The 25251-nt window shown below is 32.3% G+C and overlaps 1 protein-coding gene and 1 pseudogene across 5 annotated transcripts; one reads left to right on the plus strand and one right to left on the minus strand.

Annotated features, from left to right (window-relative positions):
- Positions 1-24992, plus strand: Fdx1 (Adrenodoxin-like protein 1, mitochondrial Ferredoxin 1). 5 transcript variants are annotated; one of them, XM_087411686.1, is made up of 5 exons: positions 3-298; positions 8602-8653; positions 11127-11374; positions 19694-19843; positions 23053-24992. In XM_087411686.1, the coding sequence occupies exons 1-4, from the start codon at positions 181-183 to the stop codon at positions 19795-19797; spliced, it is 522 nt and encodes a 173-aa protein (XP_087267812.1). In that variant the 5' UTR covers positions 3-180; the 3' UTR covers positions 19798-19843; positions 23053-24992. The 5 variants fall into 5 exon arrangements, with proteins under 5 accessions (XP_011069271.1, XP_087267813.1, XP_011069270.1 ...); XM_011070969.2 differs by lacking the exon at positions 19694-19843 and having other exon boundaries at positions 1-298; XM_087411687.1 differs by lacking the exons at positions 19694-19843; positions 23053-24992 and adding an exon at positions 11715-19081 and having other exon boundaries at positions 1-298.
- On the minus strand, positions 2092-4001 carry LOC147907793 (uncharacterized; annotated as a pseudogene).
- Positions 24993-25251: the final 259 nt, after the last annotated feature.

The following is a 25251-nucleotide window of genomic DNA, read 5'->3' on the forward strand; positions in this document are numbered from 1 at the left end:
ATCTTTACATCATGTTCCGCTCTATCTAATCCTCTTTACTCTCAGTCCTATTTCTTTTTGCGATGTAGTATAATCATTATTTTTGCTTGTGTATTGTATATTTTGCTCTACCCGGGTGGTGTTTTTGAATGTCGCCGTTGATTTGATTTTAAGGTGCTTCAATATCTTGTACGAAATATTATGTTAAAAACGATGTTTGTTCTACGACAGCTATATCTACTCTATACGAAGCAAAGAATGTGTACTCCAATAAGCCATTTGATTAAGCTATCTAATCACAAAATTCATACATCTAAAGGTTGGTAACATCATATCATGCTGTTAAAAAATTATTAATTGCTACTTAGGCTGTGGTCAAAGCCTCGCTACAAATGTTTTGAAGCATTTGATGGACCAATTAGAAGAAAGAATTTTACAAACTGACCAATTAAAAAACACTTCAAACCATTTGTAGCATCGCATTCGTGTACCTTTAGAAGTCAAATCTGCTGGAAAAAGTGATAATTATACAGTTCTCCGTAGCTCAAAAATCAAATAAAATTGGGGATAATTGAAGGAGGCAGGTTTTCTCACCGATTTCGATGAAATTAGGCTCATTCGATGCGTTTTTATATGAAATGAACGAATCGGCAGAAAAAAATATCGCTCTGCCTCGCGAACCGAGATATTAAGCGTTAAAGTTGATTATTGATGTTAAGAAATCTGACACATCCATGCAATGCAATACATGGAAGCATTACCTTCAAAAACAAGATAATTATTTAGAATAACCTCCCCTCTCCCACCCATCTCAAATCTTAATAAAAATACACTTATTCGACGTGTTTTCAAAATGAAAAACTGGCAAAAAAACACGACGGTCGGCCTTGTAAATCGAGTTATTAAGCGTTAAAGTTGGAGACTTTAGAGGTTAAGATGTCTGTCATTCCGACTCATTATAGCGCTATGTATACGTTTTGCATTAATTACACAAATTCATTGCTTTAAAAATAAAAATTCTCTGCTTCAAAACAAATTCACTACTTTAAAAATATAAACTTACTGCTTTAAAAACACAAATTCACTATTTTAAGGTGGTTCTTTAATAAATTGATTTATCATAGAAATGTCTAATTTTTTTATATAATGAAGTTGAAGTATCGAAATGGACGTGTGCAAAATTCTACGGTAGGTTAATGATAAAATAATAAAAAAGAAAAAATGTTGAAAATGTAATCTTTTAGTGATAGAAATAAAACTCGCAGACATTTCTTTGACTAACTGTCAAAGTTAGTTAACACGAATCTTACTATAGATTTTTCCCAAAAACGAGATAATGAAGAAACGAGTTAAAAAAATTACGATTTTTAATGGTCACAAAAAAGTAATAGGGCAACGACCATTCTGGAAAGATATTTATGTGCATAAATTTGCATATAAATTTAACCTTAAAAAGCAGACAATAAGGCGGTATTTATAGTCCATTCTTATTTCAAGACTATCTTAAGTAATGTCTTAAGACGCTAATACGGTTCTCTGATTAGTTTGTGACTTTTTAAGACTGTACTTAAGACCATCTTAAATATAAGATTCGACTATGAATACCGGCTATAATCTCATTTTGTTTTCATTTAATGAAGATGTAGCTTTTGACTTATTATCGTATGTTCTACTATTTCATTAAGATATATGTAGTTTTAATATTTTATCCAAATTATACAGATGTTTGTAATTTTGGATGGGCCCTTTTGGATGAGCATCCCAAATTTTCGACACTAAAGAACCACATTAAAATTCTCTGCTTTAAAAATTGCTTCAAACACTGCTAATGCAAAGAATTTTTATGTTTAAAGCAGTAAATTTGTGTTTTTGAAGTGAATTTGTGTTTGTAAAATGATGAATTTGTGTTTGTAAAACAATATTAAAATTTTAGGGGAGGTGAGGAGGAATCATTTTAAATAATTATCCTAATTTTTTATTATTGCCACTGACAAGGTACTATCTGTAAAGACAGTCGGAAGTTATTAGTTATGGAAGTTAGCGTAACTGCTTAGATTTAAGTGATTGAGAACTAATAATATGTACTAATTCCATGATTTATTAATTTTGTAGACACGTATAGGAGAGACCGGGGCACCATGAATCACAAAAATTCAAACTTTTAAAAGTACATCTAAATATAAAAATTTTTATTAATAATTAAACCATAATGCATATTTTAAAATTTAATAAGTATATTTAATAAATATTTATTAATTTTTAAGAAAAAAAATAAAAATAAATTTTTTAAGAAATGATCCATACTCGAGGTACTATAAGTCATACAAAATAATAGAATTGTGCAAGAAGTAATGGTGACAAAAGTTGAAAAGTATTTTCAATTAACTTACACATTCTTAGCATAGTCACTAATACAATAAAATATAAAATATTATTACAACTAATAATTATTAAATAACATAATAGAAAATTATAAGAAAATAAATGAGAAATAATCATTAAAATATAAGATAAAAAATTACTATTACGAGAAAATAAAATTAATTGCTTAGAAGTATAAACTGCCCTTTTAGTACTTTCTGAATTGTCCTGTTTTATCTTGAATATTTATTGTATAGCCTATGGTACTCCAATTATATATTTAATTAAACATTTAATAGAAAGCGATAAAAAATAAATGTTAGATTATTATTGTAAGGTAGTAAGATGAGAAAAGATGCGTAAAAAAACTTACACCTTATCCTCATACATATATGTTCTACTGCAAAAAATAATATTAAAACATTTTTATGCGATTAAGAAGTTACTATTGCACCACGAAAACCATTAATGATTGATGTTTCTCGATACAATGGAATTTAATCACTGCCATCCAGATAAATAGTATGGGCAACAAAAATATGTCCAGTGATGGCCAACAACATTCTTTTATGTAAAAAGAGTCAATCGCATATTTAACAAACGAGATAGTCAGACTAATACATGTGAATGTTACAAAAGACAAGCGACGACTAAACAAAGATTAGTAAAATTTATATAGTATCAGGAATATAAAGTCATATACTGTTTATTATTGATAAATATGACTTATATGAAGATCTATAGTATCTGTCTGTAGATTTAAACTATTTTTCTGTTTTTTAATATTAATCATTTCAGAAATTAAATGTTTACTATAGCACGATTCTTCATCCATAATTAAAATGGTATCCCAATCAAATTCACATTTGAATTGTAATCTATGTTCGATTATTACCGATAAATTTAAGTTTTATTGCTTCATTTCATATGGTAAGGTGTTATATATTTTCACTCCTTCATAAAATATACTCTTATGTGTTTTGTTTTGCGGAATTTTATTACAATATTCCCGGTCTGCAGTGTTTATCTTTCGCTGTCATTTCCCACAACTAACTTATTTCTTAATTGCTCCAGCATCATATCATTTAGGACCTTAAAAATAAAAATACACTCGTTATGATAAAGCCTCTGTTTTATGGACATAAACTGCAACACTTGCAGCATGTATTCCACTTTGATGTATCTGTTACATTACAATATGACTCTCATAGCTCGATTTTGTGCCTTCTGCAAATTGTTCAGCTGTGTTTCTCCCATATCAATTAACAACGTTGTACAATACTCAAAGTGAGATGCTATGATTGTCTTATGTACAATACATCCAGTGTAAGTCGTAAATGTAAAATTACCTATTCTATTAAAAAAACCAGTTTTTTTCCAATTTTCTTTAACATGTAATCACAGTGATCTTTAAAATTATCATCGAAGTTTATCATCAATGACTATAGGTATACTTAGATACTTCATTGTTTCTACCCGTTCTATTACAACTCCATCCAAACATTTTAACGTAATATTACTGCTCAACTCTTTCCTTATACTTTGTGACGTGGCAGGATCGCTGCTGCGTCGCAGCATTCCTCCGTTGTCACAAAGCGCAAAATCGCGTGTAAAGTAGGGCTGAGAAGAGTTGGCGAATGATCGAGATCCTCCGGGAGACCACGTTTATCGCATAAGGCAATATTATAATCCCGATTGACTTTTTGGAGTGATCGAGAGGAAAGCGCCAGAGGAACGGCCGCCGATAGCGAGCAGGGCCAACACTGGAAGCATGATAGAGCAATTCGGGAGCACGAGGATGCCCCGAAAATGTGGAGGATGGCACCTGTCAATGCGACGAAGCGACCACTCTGAGGAAGGAGGAGTCATCGGTCGTGCCAGAATACAGACGGGCTTTCCGTTACCGCGCAGCAAGTCTGCAACCAATATCGCTGCCGGAGAGCACCGACCAGGCATTCGGCGGGGTCACGATGCAACCCTGCGCGCGAGTCCTTTCCTAATTGGATACGGCTTGGCGCGATGATTCTGCGCACCCCTCAAGATGAGGACCGCGAATCGATCACGTACCGACCACGATTCAGTTCGCACTCTTCTCGGTGACCCGGCGATGCGAAAGCACGCGATCGAGAGGAGGACGTTTCTGAGGAAAGAATTGCTGCGACGATCTAGACCTCGGTGAGGTTGCTCGTTTGTTATTTGTGAAGCCGCGTGCAGCCTGGGGGAAGTCGTACTGACGCTCTGTGATCGCCACGCTTTAGTATTCGTGTTCACGTGTTCGTGTTCACATATTCATTCTCTTTTTATCGAGTGTGTAATTCCGTCGCTTGACGGTTGTCATTCCTTCCACCTCATGTGAGCGGCTCTAAATTCCCTCCCCGCACCTCTATCGAAGAATCGAGTGAGTCGATCCTCGCGCAAGCCACGGCCCTTCACATCTCAAAGATAAATTCTCGTTGTCGTGAGGGATTATAGATGTTTAAACTCGCTATTTGATGAATTGACGCGGCCTCCTTTGGTGCCCAATTTCGTATTTAGTGACTTGCTCGTTTGCGCGAGGACATAATTAGAGAAAACGTGCCTTTTTTTTATCCGCGAGCTTGCACTCGCCGGCATACGATGTGCCAACTTCTATCATAAATTTTGTTTTCTTTGCATCTAATTTTAATTTATTCATGTCCATCCATCCTTCTATTATGCTAAATCCCATGTTCATTTTATTCTTTAACTCCGCACTATTCTTTCCAATTACGTACATTAGTATATCATCTGCAAACATTTTTATACTGCATTCTTCTGGACAAATTTTGACTATATCATTTATATAAATCATAAATAACAACCTAAAACAGATTTCTGTATACTCTGATACTCCATACTCTGTGGACAATAACTTTGAACATTTATTGTTGATCAAAATACATAATAAAAACGAACGTGGTTTATAATTCAAAACTTATGAAAAGAAGAGAATAAAAGAAGAGAATAAAAATCACCGCACAAGATATTGTTTGTGATATTTAATTATCATTACATTGATAAACCATCAGACATTTCGGTCACAATCTGGTCATCTTCAGTAAATTCACAATATTCTTAAAATGCAGAATTACGTATATCTGACATTAAATTCAACCGTCGTATAACTATGTATAAATGTGTTCTTTCATCATGTGAAGGTGCCTCGTACAACAATGTTGCAGCGCCAATTGTCATATTACGAAATATGTAGAACAAAAATTTCCAGATTCTAAATAACAAATTAATCTATCATTAATATCTTCTAGTCGAAATGTATGAGAATAGAATCGTTACCTGTTTTACAGCAAAAAAATGATGAATCTCAAGTATATCCTTTACACAGATGGAAATTTGTCGTGACATTGTGTGTTATTATTTGTCATATCATATATGTTACCACTATTTATATATATGTCAAAAGTTTAGATTGTTCTAGAATTATTTATTAAGTGTGAAAGAGATCTTTCTCTAGAAAAAGCAGATAAACATCAGACAAACCTTCAGTGTGACTTTGCTTATTGATACTACTTATTTGGTTTTTAATGTATATCATTTCAGAGATTCTTCTTTTCATTAATGATTGTTCTGTGTCTAAAATTCTGATATTATCCCAATCCAATTCGTGCATCTCATTCAACTGGTGACGCGAAACCACTGACATCTCCGAGGTGGATCTTTTTATGTCAGCCCTATGCTCCTTTATTCGAGTTTTTAATTTCCTTTTTATTTGGCTAACATAAGAAGACTCACAATTTAAATAATTTATTTTGTGAACCACTCCGCAATGGTCCTCTTAAAGGATCTTTTCCAGTTTTTATAAATCTATTCATTTTATTTATAGGTTTGTAAGTAATATTAAAGCCTTGAATATGTGATAGTTTTTAAAATTTTTCCAATACTTTATTTAAATATGGTATTATGAAACCTTTTCTTTAAATTAGAATTAGAGTCGCTTTCGTTATTGTTGTACTCACCATTTTTATCTAAATTCGTTCTACTTTCTAAAATTTTAATTCTATTTTTTATTGTTGAAAAGATGAATTTAAGAGGATAACCATTCATTAACAAAGTGTGAATTAAGTCAGAGATGTTTTTTTCCTGAAATTTTGGATAGGATAAAAGAAATATTCTATCTATTTATCCGATGATTACACCCCTTTTATGTACTAACGGGTGATTCGAAAAATAATTTAAATATCTCCCTGAATTAGTAGGTTTTTATAAATATCGAAGATGATTCTTCCTTTTTGTCTCATTAGTTTAACGTTTAAAAAATTAATGCCGTTTTCATTGTCAAAGTCAACTGTGAATACACACATACACACACACACACGCACGCGCGCGCGCACACACACACACACACACACACACACACACACACACACAAAAGTGGTTATAACTCGAAAACGACTTATTTCCGGATTTATGTTTATATAATTATGTAATAATTTATATAATTGGTTAATTTCTTTTTTCCTTCTGTTTGCGTCCCGAATCATTTCTCGAAGTATTGCAGGCGATTTCCCGGTTACCTTGTGTAAATAACTTTTTTATATGTATTAGATTTAATACTTCCTAAACTAGAACTAAACTTTATCAAATTTCCTAAACTATGACTAAACTTTATCAAATTTACTATATTACTAATACTCTATATGTAATACATATTAAATTTATCAGCTATATTGTACCCTTTAATGTTATCTAATATTTCAAAATCTATATTCTTTACCTTTTTTAAACCAATTGATTCACCTCTTATTACTTCTTTCAAAGTTTTCCATATAGCTGTGGGATTTTCTCTATTTAGATCTATCATATTTTTATAATAGAGAGAAGTTCGTAGAATGTACAGGAATATTCTCAAAAATATTCTCATACAGTAGCATAAACTTCCAAGGACATTTTAAAGATGTTAGGAAACGTCCTCTTTTAAATAAAATGCGTTCGATATACAAATATTCCAGTCACGCATGAAATAAAATGTTCTCTCTAGGAATATTTATTTATGTTGTTAGAATATTCTGAGAACGAAACGAATAATAGCCTAATATCATTCAGAATATTCTTAGAATCATCTTAAGAATATTCTTTCCAAACGTTTTTAGAATATATAGAAAGTACTCTGTGAGAATATTCTTTGAACATATTGTGCTGTCTGGATTGAGCATAGGTTATTGAGATTCGATAATCTTACTGGAAAACTCGACATCTCGCGTAATAAAAATACACGGCCAGATCTCACGTTATAAAGCTACACGACCGATCTCGTGTTTTGATATCGCTGCGCTTGCTTTTAGCGCGAACACCGACGAGATATTATTAAAGACCATCGAACCTGGGCAAATTTTTGTGACCATCAATAGGGTTCGGGAGATAATTGAAGAACGATGGCATTACCGACAATTATTAAAAATTTATGATTATTAACATAAATATTTCAATAATACATTATTAAATTCATGACTTTTTATTATATAAATGCTGTATAAATAAGTATGCATATGATTTAATGCTATAATATCTTATATTATAATAAAATATGTGAATTGCCGAAAAATTACAATTTTTTCTCTGCAGTTATCACCTCTATTGATAATCAAACTCGGATGATAACATTAAATCAATTTTAAATAAAAATCGAGTATTATTTAGTTTTAACATATGTACATGTCGAAATTAATAAATCATGAAATTAGTACCGTATTATTAGTTTCTTACTTTTAATCATTTAAGTTTTAACAAGCATGCGAACTTCCATAAGCGGCAATCGTTTTTAATATAGTATCTCGTCGGTAGCGCGAGACACTACCATGTCTCTTGATTAATTACAATAGGTGTAATAATCCTTAAGCTGTAAGAAATTGATCAATAACAGTTGAATGTGAGGAAAATACTCGATTATATATGATTGATCAATTTCTTTAAATTAATTTGTGATACTACTAAAAAACAATTAAATGTGAAATAATTATTTATTTACTGTTTTGATCAATTTTATTAATCTACACGCATTTTTATGTGCGTCTAGAGTTTTAAGCGAAATGTCCGGAATTTTTGGCCTGTAAGTTCTAGTTTTGAAAATTTTGATATTGCAATCCTATATGAGTGTCTCAAATAATGTATCCTATATCTGTTCTAAATCTATTATCACTGATGTTTTTCTTGTTAGATAACATATTATATATACAAACTTATTGACTTATGTATTGAATGAATAAAACTTTAAAAATTTTTTTGCAGTTATGTTTCATGGTGAATACGAAATGCAGGATCCTAAAACTGAGGCTGATATGTAGGTAAAATAAATGTATTCTTGCTTCATGTAAGATTTATAAAATAGATAATTTTCTTAAAACTCTGCAATTTACATGAAACGTATCTTTATTTCTAACACAAAATAAAAGAAATATTTTCGAAGTTATTTGTGCATTATGCCAAATTTTACATTAGAAGAAATTAAATGAATTTATTTGAAATTTTTTATAAATATTATATTTACATTAATGGACATAGCTCCGATCAGCTTGACTTTGGCATATTCTTGTTAAAGTTATGATCTTTATCAAGCTTTGAGAGAATTTAGCCTCTCAAATTTCGTTCGTTATTAAAAAGTGTATTTAATAATTAAAAATTAACAATTAACAATTTCATAGATCTAGTGCTTCTGAGATGCGAAACAAAGTTTATAATTATTATAAATCAATAGCGTTACAAGGAAAGTTAGAAATCCATGTGGAATCTTGATATACACAATGATATATCATTTTGCACTATAAGTAGATGGTAGTTCGTTTGGTATGAAACATTGTATAAAACCAATGGACTTTGTAAGTATACAAGTAATAGATTTCGTTTTTCATTAAAAATACTGATTATTATGAAACAAGGTCTATTTATTGTATGATTCTATATAGATTTAAAACTTTCATGCGAAGTTTAATTTTTCTTTTGAAGATAAAAAAGATAATATATTTAAACAAAAAAAAAGAGATATTATCAACAAATAAATATAATAAATTGAATTTAATCAGAAATAAAAACGTAATACTTTATAAATACTAAAATGAGGCTCGAAAAAATCTATAATTGAAAAATGTAAAAAAGCCCATCAGAGCCTACATCAGCTGTTCGGATGCACAGAAAATTCTTTATTTTCGTGTGAATGTAACAAAACGAATAACATAATTTCGACCCTTCAATTCGGGTCCTAATCAATATAAGATATAAATCGAAATTATATAAGTAACGCAAATTCTAAGTTGATTTCCGACAATTTAGTTCGTTCTTTTTTACATTCATACGAAAATAAAGAATTTTCTGTGCATCCGAATAGCTGATGTAGCTCTGATAGCTTTCTTACATTTTTCACTGATTTATAAATAATGTCGTATTTATAAATGTTACTTAATGTTCAAATTATGGCTTTAAATTACATCATTATTTTTATTGGGACGTTTACGATAACTGTGGCTCCTCAAAATAAAAGTTTTTTTTAAAGCATTTTTAGTAAGGAATATAATAAAAATAGTAAAAAAATTTTATAATCAATATTTAATTGGATAATCATAATTCAATTTTATGATAAATTTATTATAATAAACAATAAGTGACAACTGAAATCTTTGGAATATCATTTAAGGTCATGATCTTGTTGAACATACATATGTCAAGGTCAAGCTATGTCCGTATTAATATAAATAATTATAAAATTTTTAATGGAGAGTGCCTTTACTAAAACAGTTTCATATATATGATAAGTATAAAAAAAAGAAGAAAATAAAAAGGAGGAAAAGGCTTTAAAAAAAATTAATCAATTAAATATATCAAATAAATAAATATGTATATCTTCAAAAGTCAACATCGGTTTTGTTTGGGTGTACATGTAACGTTTTTATTATATAGGAATCAAAAAATATTAAACATGTTAACTTTTTGCTTTTAGGTCATTCTCAATAATTACAAAAAGATAAACTTATGTATTATCATAAAAATATAAATTAAATATCGCAGTCAGTTAAAAAATAAATCGAAAGAATATTATGAGATACATAAAATGTTTGTGTTAATATTTTTAAATTTTTCAAATTTGGACTAGTAATGGAATTTAAAAATTGAATATCAAATTGAATGTCAAATTCAGTCGCGCATTTAATACAAAATCGAATTATAAGATGATTAAAATATAAATTTGCTAACTAGGATGTACTTAATTAATTCAAGCCTACTTATAGTGGATTTACAGTTTCATTTGTATAGATAGTTTAATTCGGATTGCGTATAAAAGTCAATCGAAAACAAAAACAAATGATAAATATAATAATTTTTCGTTAATTTTTGTTATGAGAATTATATTCGTCTCTCGATTTACGCGACACTTAATTTACACGGATTTCTCTTTACACAGTAAATAATCTCTCGATTTACGCGGACTTCAACGCTGTTTTATTTTACGCGGTTCTCTTTTTTTACTTTTTTCTACAATAAGTCACAAAACTAGAAAATGCAATTTTAGGCATTGATCCAAATATTCAACGAGTTTAAAAATTTCAAAAACATTTTTAAAAATATTGCAGTGAATATAAAAAAAAAATTTATGATTAAGTAAAAAATGAGTGTATTAATGTTGAATTAGATGAATCTTTATTATCGATTCTATTACATAATATTATTATTATTATATTACATTATGTGTGTAGATATTAAAAGTTAAGTTAATGATTCTATAATGATCAGTAAAAATTATTTTATTGTAATTGTCTTTCCAGCGTTAACGTCACTTTTATTGACAAAGCAGGCAAGAAAATTAAAATAAAAGGAAAAGTAGGAGACAATGTACTTTATTTGGCTCATAGATATGAAATTGATATTGAAGGTGCATGCGAAGCCAGTTTGGCATGTACAACTTGTCATGTATATGTACATCATGATTATGTGGATAAACTTTCAACTCCTGATGAAAAAGAAGAAGATCTTTTGGATTTAGCACCTTTCTTGAAGGAAAATTCTAGGCTAGGTATATCAATCTGTATTACTTTTCTTTAAATTTAAAACTAATTGCAAGATAAAGGGGCATCCCAAAGGTAAATTTCCATATCATAAGAGAAATCTAGTTATGCGAATAGTTCGTGCATTATAAAGTCTGTTTGGAGTGTGTTTGTAACATTTTTGCAATTGCCTTCACTGCAATCATTAGATTTTTATTTCTATACTAAACTGCGCTATAGAACTCTCTCTTTTTCGTTTTCAATAAATATCAAACTGTAACGATTACTACACGAAGGTTAAAACAAAACTGAACTCGAGATACACAATATAATTTCTTTATTAATAATAATACATAAAAATTCTTTTAGTAGATGAGAAACACGACTCGTTCAAAAAGACAATCGAGAAGATTCTAGAAAAGAATAGTGAGTGAGTTTAGATGAGAAAACGTGTTAACATGACGTCAGTGTGCCACCTACCTAGCAAACGAGAATGAATTGAAATGGATTAAAATGTATTCAGAAATACGGATTCATGAATGTTAAGATGAATCCTTTTTAATGAATGTATTTTTATTCATTTATAGGAATTGCATGAAATAAATGTCTATTCCTTTTCAATCTTGAATGCATTTTTATTTATTTATAAGAATGGCATGGAGTATATTTCTATGCTTTTCAATTAAAAAATAATATAGTATTTTATGCATCGTGAATACTGCTCAATTCAAAATTTTGAATAGGAAATGCAGTTTTTTAATCCAATTGAATTAAAAAAAGTTTTTCTTTTAAAATGGGCTATGAATGCTATTCAATTAAAAATTGTGAAAATCCATTGTTTCATTTAAAAATGCATCATAATCGAATGCTACTTTATTCAGAATTATGAATAAGAAATTCATCGTTTTAATTCAACTGATTGTGAGTTAAAAAAAAGTTGTACCATAAAAATATATCATGAATTCTACTTCATTTAATAATTGAAAGAAATTTAAAAAGAATTATACGTAAATCTGAACAATAAGTGTTACACACATGTACAAATTACTTATTTTTAATTAATAAATTAATTGTTTTTATAATTCTTGAGGCTTCCACGAGTGTTTTTTTAATATAAAGATTATGCGTTTCGCGGGTTTCTTCCAGATTCATTCTTGGAATGCCAACATTTCGTGAACCTTGTAGTCCACTCAAAACCCGTGAAATGCATAATCTTTAATTGCTTTTATGTATATCTCATATTAATACGTTTCCTTCATTATACAGTTAGTGTATATTTTTTGTATAAAAGTTTTAAAATAATAACTATAGAAGTTCATGCAATTATTACTTTAATTTATTTAAACATATAAAAATTTTTTATATGGAAATCCAATCCATTTTTATGGATTTAAAATATGAATTCAGATAGATTGAAAATTTCCAATCCATTTCAATCTATTTTCGTTTGCTGAGATAGTCGTGGGATATATGAATGTAAGAGAGTATGGTTGTATAGAGAGTATGGATGTGAAAGCGTGGCTAGATGGAAGAGTGTGAATGGTCCCACAAAATGCTTATCTCACTGTAAGTTCCAAAAATGTATACTAGTTCAGCCACAGAAAACAGATCTATACCTATCATTAACTGACCAAATTTGAATCATAGAAGTCTCAATACAAGACTGTGAATTGTATGTGATTCGGTTTTTGACCATATAAAACAAAAATAAATATTTATTGTCAATTAATTTCTGTAAGAAAAAAATCAGTGTGCAAATAGTTTGATAATGGCAATCAGAATTTCTTAACGGTTGCACGGAAATTCATGATGAGCTTTGAAGTGATAGGCACATCAATGTCAAATTTTTATCCAACATATTTTCTAAATCTTGTACGAATAATTTTCATCTGTTTCTTACACTTAAAAACCAATTCAGGTAACAAACATTTTGACAAAAACAATGAAGTCAATCCTAATGGCACAGTATATTAGCTATACATATTGGTTAAAATTAGCTGACATTAGTTATATTGGTTATATTAGAGATGCATTGGTCAATATTTCTCAATTTAATGCCGATGTTAGTTATACATAATAAATGTCAACGTATAGTCAATATTTAATTTTACAATATTTAATTCTACAATATTGGCTCTACATTCAGCATGTATTGACTAAAATTTCCCAATGTTATGTTAATATTAGTTACAAAGAAAATTCTAATATATCGCCAATAGTGTATATCAATCATTACATAATGTTGGCTTTACATTAATAACTTCATATAATAACATATAATAACTTCTGAATGAGTAGTGACCGCTAAAATCTTTTGAAGGTCACTCGGGGTCATGATTTTAATAACATAGGTCAAGGTCACAGTCATCGGCACGGTATCCATTAATTCAAATAATTACCGAAAAATTTTTTGTGTAAAACACTTATCGCTGCTAGATCGAATAAGGAAAACAATGAAAACAATTTAGAAATAATAATGAATTTAATCTAAATATTAAATAAAAATAAAGTTTAGTTTTTTTCTATTTTATAGCGTATTATATTATTTTTCGAGATCTAGCAACATTGTACATACAAATTTTTCTATTTAAATTAAATTTTTTAAAATAATAACATTGAAAATAAGTAGGATTAACGATTTCTAGCTAGATCTGTAGCTAGAGTATCCGGATATCCGGATAGTGATATTATCCGAATCTTAACCTAAATATTGAAATACAATATTCTGCGGATCCAGAGCCGGATATTCGAATCCGGATTCAACCTTTCGGATCCATTATCTCATAAATCCAATTTCTGATTAAATTACATACTTCACTAGAGTAAAGTCACTGACATAGGTCTCCTAAAGCGACACTCCCTTATTTCTCAGAAACTAACTATTGCACTTTATTAATACTAATAAAAACATGATTTGTTTAGTTCATTAAAATTATATTAATAAATATAAAATTATATTAAATTAAAATTAGAATTGTATTAATATGTAAAAGTATATTTAGCCTAAATTAATATATAAGTCAAAATAAATATATAAAGTTTTTCTCTCTCGCTTTCATGCTTTCTATTTCTCGATTTCACTGTTTCTCGCCCTTTTTCACTCTCACCTCCTTTCTCTCTCTCTCTCTCTCTCTCTCCCTCTCTCTCTCTCTCTCTCTCTCGCGTCCTCACTCTTTCGCTCTCTCATATATATATATATATATATATATATATATATATATTAGGTGTTGGAATTAATTCGTAGCGTTTTACAAGTGATGGGAAGTACTTTCATTAATGTATTTTTTAATGCTCATGTGAAATAAATAACATTCTTTCATTAAAAAACGCTACGAATTAATTCCAACACCTAATATATTAAAACGGTTGTACTGTATTAATATCGGTGTTCTACCTGTTAATATAATGACTTCCAATAAAAGGATTTTAAGTTCGCCCATAATGACAGTGAGAGCCGCGCAACAATAATTAAAATGAGGCAGCATTAAGATAGATATGAGCCAAACTCTGAGAGGAGGAGTGGCAGGAGATTGCAGATCTTGAGCTGGTGGAGAATGCCTTAAGTCTTCACCGTTATTTTGGCAACCTGCTTGTCTCACGTAAAAGAATTTGAGAGACAAATTCCTAAGTAAAGTACTTCCGCCTTGAATGGCGGTGTCGATATAGATACTGGTAAATCTTCCCGCAGAACTCTGCCTACGAATCTGGAGGTGCCAAAAATCATTGCCTGCGTCTTCTTAGGATTCAAGATTAAAGCATTATCAGATGTCCAGCGAGCAATGCCGGAGATGTTAATCACCAGGTTATCAGCATAGAAGTGATACTTATAGTTTGACAGTATCGTTCCAAAGTCAGACAAATATGAGACAAAAAGGAGAAGTTCAAATACAGATTGCTGTGGCATCCCGGATGTATCCCGGATGTACCACCTGTACATATAGATGAGATCTCTCTCGATACCGGGTCACGAAATCTGCCTTTTCCGACAAATATGAATTCAACTATCTCAGGATCAAGCTCGAGAAATCAAGATTTTTAAGTTTTCCGATCAAAATATAGCGACTCATATGATCAAAGGCATTCGTGAAGTTAAAGAACACTGCAACGGTAACCTTTCTTTTGTCGGCGGTATTCCTGATGTCATCCAACACTTCTATCAGCGCTGTCTGAATAGAATGACTTCTTCTATATGCAGACTGGTGAGGGTCCAGAACAGCAGAGGCTTTGAGGTATCCAGAGATCTGGTCTGCCATTATACTATTATAAGAATCTTCGAAGTCACCCATAAAATCAAAACCGGCTTATAGTCGCTTATGTAGGACATCTGACCTTCGGGATAGGACACATAATCCCAGTTTTCCATACTGTGAGACAGATCCCGATGATGAAGCTGTACTCAAAAATATGAGTGAGTAACGGGAGAATCAGAAGCATAGCCAAGATTAGGAGCTTGTAAGACAGTCCGTCTGCTCCAACGGTTTCAGACCTATTCCGCCTCAGCACTCGAATCACGTCCCAATACTCTACATTCCTCCAATAAAATTTGGCGTCCACATAGTCTTCATCCTCCAAAAAAAAAATCCAAACCGCCTGTATGCACACTGTCAGATCCTGACGCAATGGAAGAGAAAAACTTATTTAATTCGTTCGTGGAGAAGATAAGATTTTCGTACCGGTCCTTGGTCTTGAGAAGACCGAGGTATCTAAGCTTCTTCCAGATGATGGCAGGATTGTCTAGCCTCTGAAAGATGCTCAGATAATATTTCTCCTTGGAAAAACGAATAAGAATCTGCGCCTCATTTCTCAGAGCCTTGTAAAACGAGTAATTAGCCTCAGATTTATCTCTCCTCCATATTCTTCGCACCCCATCTCTCGTCCTTATCACTGACCTGATCTCTTGTAACAATCATGGAGCTAGATGTTTCGGGCTGATTTATCGCAATGGAGCGTGGCTTTTGTAACAATCGATCAAAGCTTCATTTAGCACTGAAATCTCTACATCAATATCCACCGCTAAATATAAGGCGTTCCGGTCACAGCGCTCCAAGTCCTCCAAAAAATCATTCTCATCAATCCGACGAAAATCTCTCACGTAAATTATCCGTCTCTGAAGTCGTTCTTATCTTGAGCTTATAGATGATGTTGATCAATTCATGAGCAGATAAAAAACAAGCGTCATGCTATTGGAAGGAGACAATCTTCTCCACAATACACAGATCAAGAAGCGTCAATGACGTCCGAGTATGATGTGTACAATCATAAAGAACCAAGTAAAAGATCCATGGCCTTGATAAAAGACAAAATCTGAGTCGAGTCAAAGGTATATGAAGTTGGCGTTAAAGCCTCTAAAGATGATGAAATGCTTGTAGCCAGCTGAGAGATCCATGAACGTCTCAAAGAAACTCATGAGATAACCGCAGGAGGTTGATACACAACCGTCAGAACAGAGAATATATCCGCAGATAGCTCGACATTAAGAACTCTGGCATACCAGTCCCAAATCTATCAAAATGCTGTAGAATCTTAACCCATATGCAATTCGATATATAGATAGCTATCCCGCCTGTTGTATGCAGTCTGTCGCACTTGAAGATCTGGTATTCCTGCAATGAAATGAGCTCGTCTGAAATTGTGGACTTGAATCAGATTTTCGAAATGCAAATTGTGTGATATCCAGCATTGGCGAAGTGATGACGAAACTCATCCAGATAAGCAACAAGAGCTTGGCTATTGATATGACATATTTTAAGAAATTCCTGTTGGTATCCATAATTTATCGTTTTTTTGCACTCCGCCATTCTTCTTTGTAGGATAGCGGTTGCAATCCAGCGCTGAATGCCCCAGATCCGAGCGCCCGGAAATCCTGTGTGCCCCCTCTTCCTTATCCGGTAACGGAAATCAACCTAAATCGATCTAAAAAGGCTGCGCGCAGAGCTGCAACAAAAGATGCAGCCTTGCGCGGGTACAGGTCAGCCTGGAAGCTGACGGGTCAGAGGGCGTCCTGGAAGAATGCTGCATGCTAGAGTGGATATAAAGAGAGCGCCAATGCATGTATCTAATGCTGATTAGCTCCGCCATTAAGTGTCCTTACTGTTAATTAGAAAGAAGACAACGTTCAAGAAAGAAGAGATTAAGATAAGAAACTGCGTCATATAGATAGTCCTAGATGTAGGACACCAAATGGCGACTAATCCAGCTAATTGGCGTCACTCTCTTTATATTCACTCTACTATGCACGTGCCCAGAACGTCCTCACAAGGCCAGAATAAGAACATTGGCGGAGGTTTTGGTAAGTGCGAGTCCCACATAACTCTCGGTTCCATTCCCGCGAGCAGAAGGTATGTATAGGTATTCCCCTGCCTTATCAAAAGAAAAAAAAAACGCGATCCGAAACGAAGCCAATCATCGTTTCGGATCGCGTTCTCACAGAAGCAATGATAGCGTCGATACTCTGATATCTTTACAAGAATGTTCCGCACGTGCCTCTCTCAGAATATACCATGTACGTCGTAATACTCATAACTAGAATATCGCATTCATTCTCGCTTTCGCACTCACAGTGACAAATTTTCTGTATCGGCATTTACGTAATGCTTATCCCGAGTTATATTTCTTGTACGCGTAGGACTCGATCCCACTTCTGAATAAATTGTGGGAGACGAGGGGGGGGGGAGGTCATTATATAAAAATATATATATGCACGTAATAATATTTCTTCCTTCCACAGTTTAATAAGTTTATTAATTTATGTGAAGACTTGTATTATACATATCCAAAGGACTATCGGAACAGCTATGATGTAAGAATACAAGGTATATCATTGCGCATAATAGCGATACTGGAAACAATCAATCAAATTTTGGCCTCTATGCACTTTCCTATGTATTGTATAATAGCGACATATTGGAATAACCAATCAAATTCACTTTCCTACTGCGCTTTTTCGGGAATGTCTTCTATGTCTGTACACCTTGTGTACAGACTACTCTTCTTACGTCATGAGAATAGTTTTTTCTTGCGACTAAATACCGTAATCACGAGGCTCGCACGATGCTAGCGTGGTAAAGTGAATGCCTTTTGCCCAATCAGACACGACAGGGCCAGCTCTAGTTAATACGAGGCCGAGTGCAAAAAAAAATGTGCTGATTCTTGAAAATAAAATAAACGTAAAAGTTTGACATATTATGATAAAATTCATGATAAAATCTTTTATAATAAAATACATTTTATAATAAAATCTTTGAAAATAAAATAATAATCTTAAAACATAACTTTTCTCGCTTTTACTGAAGCAAAGTTTAATTACATTAGAAAAATTAGTCTCATGTGACACCTCTCTTTTTATTGACATCATGTAATTATATTTATTGAATTTCTGAAGAGGGCTCGAACACAAGTAGCCGAAATATGTTAAAATTTCGAATTTAAGAGAATAGATTTGAATATCAAATTCATGTAATTATCATTAAGATATATAAAATAATTTTACGCAACAAGTTCTGCGATTAGCTTTTTAATATCCTGTAAACTTACATCATTATAATTGTATAAATATTTGGATAGATTTAGTTTTAATTCAATCAGGTATTTCAGTATATCTAAAAGACAATTTTGATTGTTTTTTAGAATTACTTGAATAAAAGATAGCAATTCTTCAAACAGATCTGTTCCATCTATATCAGAATTCTGTCCATCCTGTAAAAGAATCTCGCGTTCGCGAGATACAGATTATTAAAGCCATCTATTGGAAAAATAATGGATTTCTTTTTACTACACCTAATATGATTGGGAAAGATTGAATTCCATTTAATAAAGAAGTAGCTTCGCTAATAGTTTTCGCATCTTTAGGTTCGGTTAAAATTTCCTTAAATATTTGTACAAAGTCTTTAATTTGTAACCGTACAGCTTTTATGAATCAGGCTTGATTGCGCACATTATCGATCGGACACGGCAGTATTTCTCAATCGAACATGGACCCGACACAGACGCGATCGGACACGGACTCGATTACACATGACCCCGTTTGTACACAGATCCGATTGCGCACAGAACCGATTACATACAAACCCCATTGCGCACAGATCCGATTGCGCACGGACCCGATTATCCATCTTCTTTATGTATTGTCACAATTTCATTATTTTTTGGATTTATACAGATTGGGATTTTCCTTTGTTAGTCTAATTTATTACATTTACAAGGACAATATAAAAAAATGATTCTTTTTCTTGATTTTTAGTTTGTAATATTATTCGATATAATTATGAAAAGTAACATAGCTTTAACATGTATAATTCTACAAATATGAATAAATAAATATGAATAACTCGTGTTTATGTTTTTTCTAGGTTGTCAAATAATTTTGAAGAAGGAATTAGATGGTATAGAGTTAGAATTACCTAAAGCAACTAGAAATTTTTATGTGGATGGACATACCCCCACTTCGCATTAAAAAAATTTTCTTTTTGAAGTTAATTGAATTAAATGTGTTAATATTTGTAAGTACATTATAAATATATTTTATAATAAATAATACTATTTAAAATTAATGTGTGTGATCTTTTGCTTGAACACCCTGATTAAAAATTCGAAAGAAACGGATAGACTACAAAAGAGAATATCGTCAATTCTAACGTATCACATATGACTTTCAGTACGAATGACTTTCAGTACGAAAAATTGGTCATTTTTATTGTATGTCTTTTCATTTCTGAAGATCTTCTTCTATAGTTTTTTATACAGTTTGATATGAATCTCATTCGACTTTCTATCGTATTAAATATGCATATTCAGATGTTTTGTATGCTTTATATGAATATATACGGAATTTTACATAGATCACTTATAGTTTTTTACCCGCGTTATCAGATATGATCCGCCATATAATTCTAATATATTTTGCACTAACGTCTAAAAGTTTCGTACAAACATATTCAGAAGAGTGTATATGTATATATATATATTTTTGCCAGTCGGTCTATCCGAACGTGTATGCCCTGCTGCAAATTCCCATGGGTTTTTTCATGGGTTCCTATAGAGGACTATAAGATTCTATAGGAGTTTGTGTAGTTACTTATAGGATTTGCGCAGCATGCATAGGTATACGTAGGACATTTATATAGGAATGCAAATAGAGGTACCCATAGGAATGTGGACAGATGCATGAGAACTAAAAGATTTATAGAATATCAGTTTGACGTATAGCAACATGTAGGCATACGTAAAACAAAAGAGAGGTGCCCCATGGGAACTGAAAATGCCTATAGGCTGCCATAGGACACAATGCACATCTCCTATGTCCTAACTCCTACCTACATGTTCCTATATGTCAAAGTAATATTTTAAGTCTAAGTGTAGGTCTTTAGTTCCTATGAGGCATCTCTTCCGCATTCCTATGAGTACCTATATCAACTTAAGGGAATAATTCGTAACTCTCCCAAAAACTGGAATCTACGATAATAGTTAGTTAAACGAGGAACATTCCATGTCGGGTGAAAAAAAATTCTGACTGCCATAAGGAAAATATATACTCGTAACTTTTTTGAGTCACCAAACACACTTTGTTTATCACGTGACTTCCAATTTTTGGAGTTATGGAAAAATTATCGTTCATGTAAAATTACATCAATCGGCTGTTATAGCATTTTGGGTACACACTCTAATGTGTATATTATAGGGACTACAAGATATCTCAGAATATTTGTGACTATTTTGGGACTATACAAGGTATCTCAAAATATTTGGAACTATTTTTATGTGCAGATAGAGCAGATTAAACTGAACCAGAAGGTCTTTTATCATTTTGTAATTTTCGCAATTATTACCCAATGAAAAAATGTCTAAAATCGATGCATGAGACAACTTTAAGATATCTTTAAGAATTCTTTGAAAACACATCTTTAAAATATGTCATAAAAAACTCTGAAAAATATTTTAAAGTTGTTTTATGTGTCGGTTTTACCCGCTTATTCGGCAATTTTTAAAAACTAACTATTTTGAAAATTGCAAAATGATACAGGATTTTTCGATTCAGTTTAGTCTACTTTATCTGCACACGAAAATAGTCCCAAATACGTGACATGACAAATAGTGACAAATACGTGACATCCTGTTTATCATTTAGGTCCGATCGCATTAACATGCATATTATTCTTTTTCCCATGCGATCCTATAGGAGCCTCTTTTCATGGACTGATGTCATAGATTCCTATGTAAAATCTTATAGAAAAATTTCCTACGTATACATGCTGTAAATCCTATAGGTACCTATATTGTAAGAAATTTAGAGGAAATAGACACAACAGAGAAGCTATCAGTGTCAGAGCTGTGTGACTCAGTGGAAGGACGGAAGTTTACCAACTCGGAGGAGAGATCAGGCCTGAGTTCGAGACGAGAAGTGCCCTGATATTTTTCTCTGTTGTCAATAATTATTTACACAAGCTCCTACAGAATCTTAGGGGCTGCGCACAATTATTTACACTATACAAGCTCCTACAGAATCTTAGGGGCTGCGCACAATGGAAGGAATAGGGAACAGAGAATAAGAATTTCAATCTATCAGGAACTGTGTATTCCACAATAAATGATTTCTGGTAGGTTGAAATTCCTGTTCCTATTCTTTCAAAGCCTGCCCATACAAAGGTTGGCTTAGAAACCGGGCCTCCTTCGAAACGCGGAGACCTGGATCGTATTAAGAATATCTTAAGATCTCTTGTTTTTGGAGTCAGATTCATCCAGCCATGATTCGATTCCATTAGAATGGCTCCACCACCTTTGTCATCACCGGCTTCGTCGACTCGACCGATTCACCAGGACGCGTTATAGGCAATACTTCCTCCTTCTTCTTCTCGATCTTCGTCACCCGCGTTATCGGTCGAAGCGAATCTTTCCAGACACCTCACCTCTAATTTCTGACTCCTTTATCTAGTCTGTCCCTTCGTCATCTCGATCACAATCATCTGCTGACTCAACCTTCGAGCGTAGAATTTCTGGAAGAGTTTTCCGCTCCTCCGTGTAATGAATTTTTCATTCACCCTGATAACTCTTTTGAGTTATCACCCTGATAACTCTAATTGATAGATTTCCCCGCACAACAGAACCTCTCCCACCAGGTGCCTATATTATCAACTCCGATTATTTTGACCCTGACGAACTGCCATAACTGGGCATCCACCCTCACATTCCTACCGCAATCACTCCACCCCTATCTCCTGTAAGTTTCGGTAAGTTTCTTCTATAATCTCTTCTCTCCTTGCTCCGTCGTAATTCGCGAATTGAATTAATTCTCGTATCGCCTCTCCGTTACACACAAACACACAAACACACACGCACGCACGCACGCTTGCTCTATGGGCTAACATAAGCGGTGAAGAACATGTATACTTGTCTCTTGTAACTAATTAATAATTTTGCAATTAAGCAACCAACACATTTCACAATGTACAATTTTTTGGTAAATAGTAATTAGTTTATAGAAATAAATACTACAATAAGATAAATGCAAGATTACTCAAGAAAGCTAGATTACTCTTATAATATACTAAAACGATAATAGTTACAAATATAGCTACAACTATTTTAAAATATTGTAATACTAAGCAATTTTTGGTTTAATAATAAACTAGAATATTGTTAATATGACCTGCATCAATTTCAATTTATTGTAGAACCAAAAGACTTCATACTCACTCCTCCTATTGCTTTTCAGAGATCGCACATAATCCGGTTCCGAGTTATAAGGATTAAAGCTCCTGATTAGTCGCGGCAGCTATGTTGGAATCGTGACGTCAGAAGCGAGGAATGACACGTTAATTTATTTACACGTTGCATGCCATTTTTAAATGAAGACAATTTGGATGAAATGAAATGATGAGATCGCTTTAAAACACTTGTAAAAATCGATGAAAACTTTCCTCTTTTGTTCAGTAAGTGGTCGTAAAAGGGACGTAAAATGAGCTTATATTTTGGTAGAAATACACAGTCCGACAACTGTTGAAACGTACGTTGTAAAATATATGCTTTTACATATAAAATTCCAAGATAACTTTAGTTTTCATCGATAATTACGATTTTGATAAGTACAAGACTAGTCACATTTTCACAATTAAGCAAATAACAACGAAATAGCATGCAACATAAATTTTGTCATCAAAATGTCACTTTTTCATGCTTACAAGTTCAGCCATTTATCGTGGTGTGGCGCTGTAACACACATACAAGTACGAACCTATGTACGTGTTCTCACCGTCGGTATGCCGAGACAGCGAGCTCTTTCTCACACTAATCACTTGTTTCAAGCGACCGAAAATGCTTTTTCGACAATTTTGGCTTCCGGCATCGATAAGGAACGAGAAGCATTCTAAATAACATATAAGTTTTAATAAATTGTAGTAATAGTATACTTCTCCATTAATCCAGAATAGTATAAATCATGTCAAAACGCAACAGCTTACGAGATATTTAATTGTTTACGATTTTTCATGCGCGTTATATACCTCCTTCATAAATTCGAGTAGCAAGAATAGTTCAAGAGAAGTAGAATTTTACAGAAAAAAATTATAAACTAGCATTTCTCTTCACGAAAATCTTCGAAAGGCCATCAGAAAAGAAATGCATATATTTGAGATTGGAGACTTGCAAAGAAAATATGCGAAAAAAAATCGAATAGTTGCAAAAAGCAAGCAAACGTTTTTCGCTTATAAAACGAAAGATATTGATTGTATGGAAAAAAATTCGGTATAAAAAATATAGATATTCGAAATACCTACAAAATGAGACGTGGAACATTAAAATCGATCTATTAGTTAAGTAGAAAAAAAATAAAAATCATCGGAAAAGGCTTTTGTTCACTCGTTCTCTGTTCATTGAGATTTAAACGCAAAGCTTCGAAATTTTCGTAAAATGTAGCCCTCGTAATGACGAACAAATTTAGCCCTGAACGAACCTGTAATGTTCACTAGTTTTTGCAAAAAGCCATCACTAAAAACCTGTCCGCGGAAAACTTAATTATTTACATCTTTGAGCAGTCGCATAGCAATTTACAAGGGTAATTTTTCTTCTTCAAGAGTTGTACTATCATGTATCATTTAGTAAAATTTTTTGTAGTTATTATAATATCAAAAATATGAACAAAAAGAGGGCTAAGAGAGTTTTTTCGCTGTAAGTCATGCGAGAAAGAGATTTATTGAAATCGATGAAATCAGACATTTCTTACATTCGAGTCATCTTCAGTGTATCTCATTATTATACAAAGTAGTACCTTACATGGCTAGACGAGAGAGTGACAATGCGTGCAGCAATTCGGTTAAAAATTTTGTGAGATGACGTACTTTCAACGAAAAATACATTTTGCCGCATTTGAAGTTAAACCGAACAAACAATAATGAGCAGCAAAGAATTCGAAGTTGAGAAAATCTGCAATATTTGCAAAAAATGTGAAAATTGAGTACATTTACAATGAGTACATACAATGAGTACATTTTTATTAAAATTTCAAGTAATATTCTAAATTCTAAATAATTATCTGGTATGATAGTTGTCCAAATTGTAACTACACTAACAGTTGCCATATAATCATAAGTTTTTATCTTTTTCCATATTAATTTTCAAACTGAGCAAATAAAAGACGTATTTGAGATTGAACTTTAATACGTATGCTATTGTTGTCATTCCTTTTTATACGCAGCAAATGCAGCGAAAGAATTATGAAAAATTTGCGTCACATGATATTTTTGCTGCCACAGCCATATTATGTAATACTACTTGCTAACGGCAATTAAGAGCTGCCGAAAACATCACAGTGCAGACGATCGCTTCTCACTTCCACAATTCGTGTACTTTCGCAATGCGCATGCGCGTGTTCCCAACCTATTTTATCATACTTTATCACGTTTATTGTGTCCGACGT

The sequence above is a fragment of the Acromyrmex echinatior genome, chromosome 12 (assembly GCF_024713525.1).
Source record: "Acromyrmex echinatior isolate Ae372 chromosome 12, ASM2471352v2, whole genome shotgun sequence".
In the NCBI taxonomy this organism is placed as follows: Eukaryota; Metazoa; Arthropoda; class Insecta; order Hymenoptera; family Formicidae; genus Acromyrmex; species Acromyrmex echinatior.

Coding starts and splice junctions, on each gene's coding strand:
- Fdx1 (XM_087411686.1), top strand. CDS start 181: ATGTTAAAAACGATGTTTGTTCTACGACAGCTATATCTACTCTATACG. Junction 8,654..11,126: donor CCTAAAACTGAGGCTGATAT/GTAGGTAAAATA, acceptor TTGTCTTTCCAG/CGTTAACGTCACTTTTATTG. Junction 11,375..19,693: donor GAAGGAAAATTCTAGGCTAG/GTATATCAATCT, acceptor TGTTTTTTCTAG/GTTGTCAAATAATTTTGAAG.